Genomic DNA, 4,160 nt, shown 5'->3' with positions numbered 1-4,160 from the left:
AGACACAACGACACTCGAGTCACTCGAGTAAGGTTTCTGAACTCAGCCCAGTACATACCTGAACGCTTGTTAGCCAGCATTTTCAGTTTTCGTTCTGAAAATCGAATTTAGATCAACATTTGGAGATAAAAGGAGTTAATACGAAACCCTTTTCAGCAACAGGAAACAAAAACAACGACTTTCACTACCAGCAGTGAAAAACGGAACAACGTCGCAGTGATGAAAAGTGGATTTGATATTTCTAGGGAATTTTTAGGAACTTCTAGGAAATCTGTAGGGATTTGTATAGATCGTATGGATCTTGTGAAAGCGTCACTGGCCACTCCCGGCAGCCTGCCAACTAGTACAGTGAACCATTAACGTGAACACGTTCTAGTTAACTGTTTCTCTGTTCACTTTGCCACATTGAAATCTGTTCGTTGGTTCTTTGAGCAGAAGTATTAATAACACGGCGTTGACCGTCGGGGGTGATCAGATAGGCTGGATATAATTTAATGAAAAAATAATTTAAAAAAACAGGAAAAGTCCGTGTAAACCAATAAGAATAGTAAAATAACGTTAACTCGGTAAAACAATAACACGCCAGCACGGGGTCGAAGGAGAGATCGTTTCCCTGCCGTCGCGAGGAGAAAAGAAAAGAGTTTAAAAAAACGCGATATCAGCTGAATAAAATAAGAACACATATCAACTCACGTCAAAAGTCTGTCTAATAAACAAATACATATATTTTCCCCCCTCCCCTCTACTGCGCACTCTTCAGGTAAGCCAACAAGAATCTACACACATCTCTTCGAAATCGTTATTATCCGGGGGAAAGAGGCTATCCGCCTACATATGTAACCTAAGACAGACAACGTGTGCAAAGACAGAGGCTCGTTTAGAGATGTTCCTGGAACGTGACTCTAACCTTCTTATCTAGACGGTCGTCGGGGAGACGAAGGACACCCTTCGCTAGTCTTCCTGTATACCTACATACCTCAGTTTTCGGACCGTGGGTAATACAATTTCTCATTGATGCACATTGGTAATGATACCTGATACTTAGGGTACGCCAGATGTTAGAACTGTGCTCGTTCCTTGTACGCATTCAGTCTGTATTACAGATGACGCTAGCTTTACCACATCCGATTCTTCGTCTTCGCTCAATATGTTTTGTCGATTGACTTATTTTTCTTTATTACGTTGCAGAATGGCTCGTGGACAGCAGAAATTACAATCTCAAGCCAAGGCTGCCGACAAGGCGGCTAAAGCAAAGAAACAGCAGGGTCACAGCGCCAACGATCAAAAAAAGGCTGCACAGAAGGCTCTTGTTCATGTTTGTGCCGTGTGCAAGGTGAGATATCAAGCGAAGATAAATTTGCTCCCTCTTTGCTGATGGTAAAATGTATTTTGTTTCAATCATTCATCCCATTATAAGCATTGATTCTTCTACTGCAACATAGTATTCTCCAATCCTGAAAGACTTGCAATTTAAAAATATGGATACTATTGAGGTCCATGACATTAATGCAAGAATGTGATTCTAGAAAAAATTGTTATTTTACAATTTTGGTACTGTCCTGGATTCAGTCAGGCGTATTGAGCCAAATATGCTTTAATTTTAACAACTTAATTCACTTTCAAAGTTATATTAAAGGTGCAAAGTAATAATTTTTTGTTAATGCTTCGTCAAGTTAACGATACCTACTTCAATCTCGTAAATTTAGAGAACAGATATGGTCACAAATAAAATAACTTATGAAAATAAGCAGTTAATTACCAATCACTTTGTGAATTGTCAGGTATATTAATAAATCAACCTGTAATGGCAAAAACATCATTAAAAATTAGTATAGAATTGTAAAAATGTCTCATCAATGATCAAAGTCATAAAGGATGGAGAACTGAAATCTCGATAAATGGAAACAATTGCTCTGTATTCCGTTTAGCAAGTTACATAGCTCAGATATTATGTTGCATGAGGCAATTTACTCGACAAATTCAAAGTATTTATATTGGAAACTCTAGCACTCGGATACACTATGTGGTGGCGATATTCAACATCTGAGCGAGTAGGTCAAATCGCATCAGCTCACTTGGACTATGTACTTGTTAATGTGCAAATTTACAAATTTGTTGTAATGAAAGTTTCATATTATATTTTAAAATTACAAAAACAAAATGTATTTTTATAAAAATACACTTTTCTACATTTGTTTATGTACAGCGTGACCTACTCACTTTAGTACATATTTTCACTGCTAGGTGCAATTTCTCAAGTCACGCCTCTGCCAGAGATCCCAATAAAAAAAAATCACCAACGACTGAACTTGATTTAATAACGATTTTCCTTATTGCCCTTTTTTGTTGGATACTGTTTCAGGCACAAATGCCGGATCCAAAAACGTACAAGCAACACTTTGAGAACAAGCATCCGAAAAATGATATGCCCGAAGACTTGAAAGATATATGAGAGTAAAGCTTCACTAATATTGAACACGAGTGAGAAGAGAAAGTGGAGCAGAAGACAGGGGTGGTGGTGGTGGAAAAAAACACAGTCGAGAACAAGCCAGTTCATATGACTCTAGCTCACAACGTGATAAATACATTATATACTAATTTGTTTGAGACTCGTCAGACAAAAAAAAAAAAACGACATAGGTAGACTACCTAGTATTTGGACAAGGAAATAAATAATAAAATTGAAAATAAAACTGCGTATCAATCACAATCGACAATTATCATATTTATATAGCTAAATACTTCACACTATCGTTCGTTACGATTTAGACTATCTCTATCACTTTCTCTGTCCCTTTCTAAACTTGTGAATCATCATTATAGTCACCTTGTGCACAAAAATATCCCGTATGTAACATTGTCATTGCATCACATTTTAATTACGAGTTACAATTTGGAGCATTATTGTATGTTATATAAATAGAAATTCATATAAACATGGAGGGTGAATAATTGTTTTGACAAGAGAATGATAACCACAAGAGATGTTGAAAATTAGGAAAAAATAACTGGCGGTAATTTATAGGTAGATAGACAGATAGATAGATAAATAGATAGTAAATGTATAATTAATAACACGTGTGGCGTGCAGCTAGCATTTTTTAAATTGAAGATTTTAAATTTCAATTCAGATCCACAGAATTTTCAAAGATACTTTCTACAGCAGGCATCGCTTTCCAAAAATGCATCTAGGGAAATATCACAATCTGTTTTTATCACGCCAACAGAAAATGTAGATCATCCAAGTGATCTCCCAATAAGCGAAACTAAAAGCATAATAAAAATTGCTATAACTGGATTAGCAAATTCCATCTACATAAAAATTTACAGTATTAACGATGATGTAATTTTCACGGATAGTATACTTTTGTTCCACATATTTCTTTTTGCTAGACATCTAGACATCAGCTAAAATTATAATGCATAATCACATCCCTGGATAATTATTAGATGAAAATAAATATATTACCTAAGTATAGGTAGACGTATGAATGACTATTTATTTATTTATTTGTTCATTTTTGATTATAATGTTTATATTCTTTTTTTTCTACAGTTTTTTCTGCTTCCTATAAATGCGTTCGATTCGTTTTATATTAATCAGTTCCAGTCCCTCCAATAGATTAATTATTATCGGTGTTTGAACGAAGATGCGCGTAACGAGTAGGGAGTAATCGATTTTCATAGTTAGACGAATAAACGTGAGAAAAAACCATATTAAAAAAAAATATTAAATGGTTATCATCGACATCAAGCCGAAATTAATAACGTAATAATGTTAGTGGAGAAACCGTTACAATAATATTTTGTAAAAAAAAATTTCGTAGACATTGAAGTTTAACGAAATTATAATCTTAGCATTCACATTATTCTACTAACTATCCAACGTAAAACTTTAGGTGAGGATAAAGCACTTCTTACATCATAAGTGGAAACGGTTACTATATGCATAGCTGCTTAATTAAACTATAATTATCATCGATTGGTTAATTTTACTCCTGATTACACGAGGACACACTTCCCGAAATTAGTTATTATTACAGAGCGAATTAAATGAATGTAAACGAAGCGAGTACTAGTTTCTTATGTGCCAAATCACGGATTGAAACAGTATTAAAGATGCCGATTATGTACAATTGTAATTAGTACTCAAGTACGAT

At 34.8% G+C, this 4,160-nt stretch overlaps 1 protein-coding gene across 3 annotated transcripts; it reads left to right on the top strand.

Moving 5' to 3' along the window:
* The first annotated feature begins 335 nt into the window (after positions 1-335).
* Positions 336-2,471, top strand: LOC124175397 (zinc finger protein 706-like). Of its 3 annotated transcripts, none has more exons than XM_046555612.1 (3): positions 336-991; positions 1,189-1,333; positions 2,363-2,471. In XM_046555612.1, the coding sequence occupies exons 2-3, from the start codon at positions 1,190-1,192 to the stop codon at positions 2,450-2,452; spliced, it is 234 nt and encodes a 77-aa protein (XP_046411568.1). In that variant the 5' UTR covers positions 336-991; position 1,189; the 3' UTR covers positions 2,453-2,471. The 3 variants fall into 3 exon arrangements, with proteins under 3 accessions (XP_046411568.1, XP_046411567.1, XP_046411566.1); XM_046555611.1 differs by having other exon boundaries at positions 336-995; XM_046555610.1 differs by having other exon boundaries at positions 337-760.
* Positions 2,472-4,160: the final 1,689 nt, after the last annotated feature.

The sequence above is a fragment of the Neodiprion fabricii genome, chromosome 2 (genome assembly GCF_021155785.1).
Source record: "Neodiprion fabricii isolate iyNeoFabr1 chromosome 2, iyNeoFabr1.1, whole genome shotgun sequence".
Classification (NCBI taxonomy): domain Eukaryota; kingdom Metazoa; phylum Arthropoda; class Insecta; order Hymenoptera; family Diprionidae; genus Neodiprion; species Neodiprion fabricii.
This window is presented reverse-complemented; position numbering and strand designations above follow the sequence as displayed.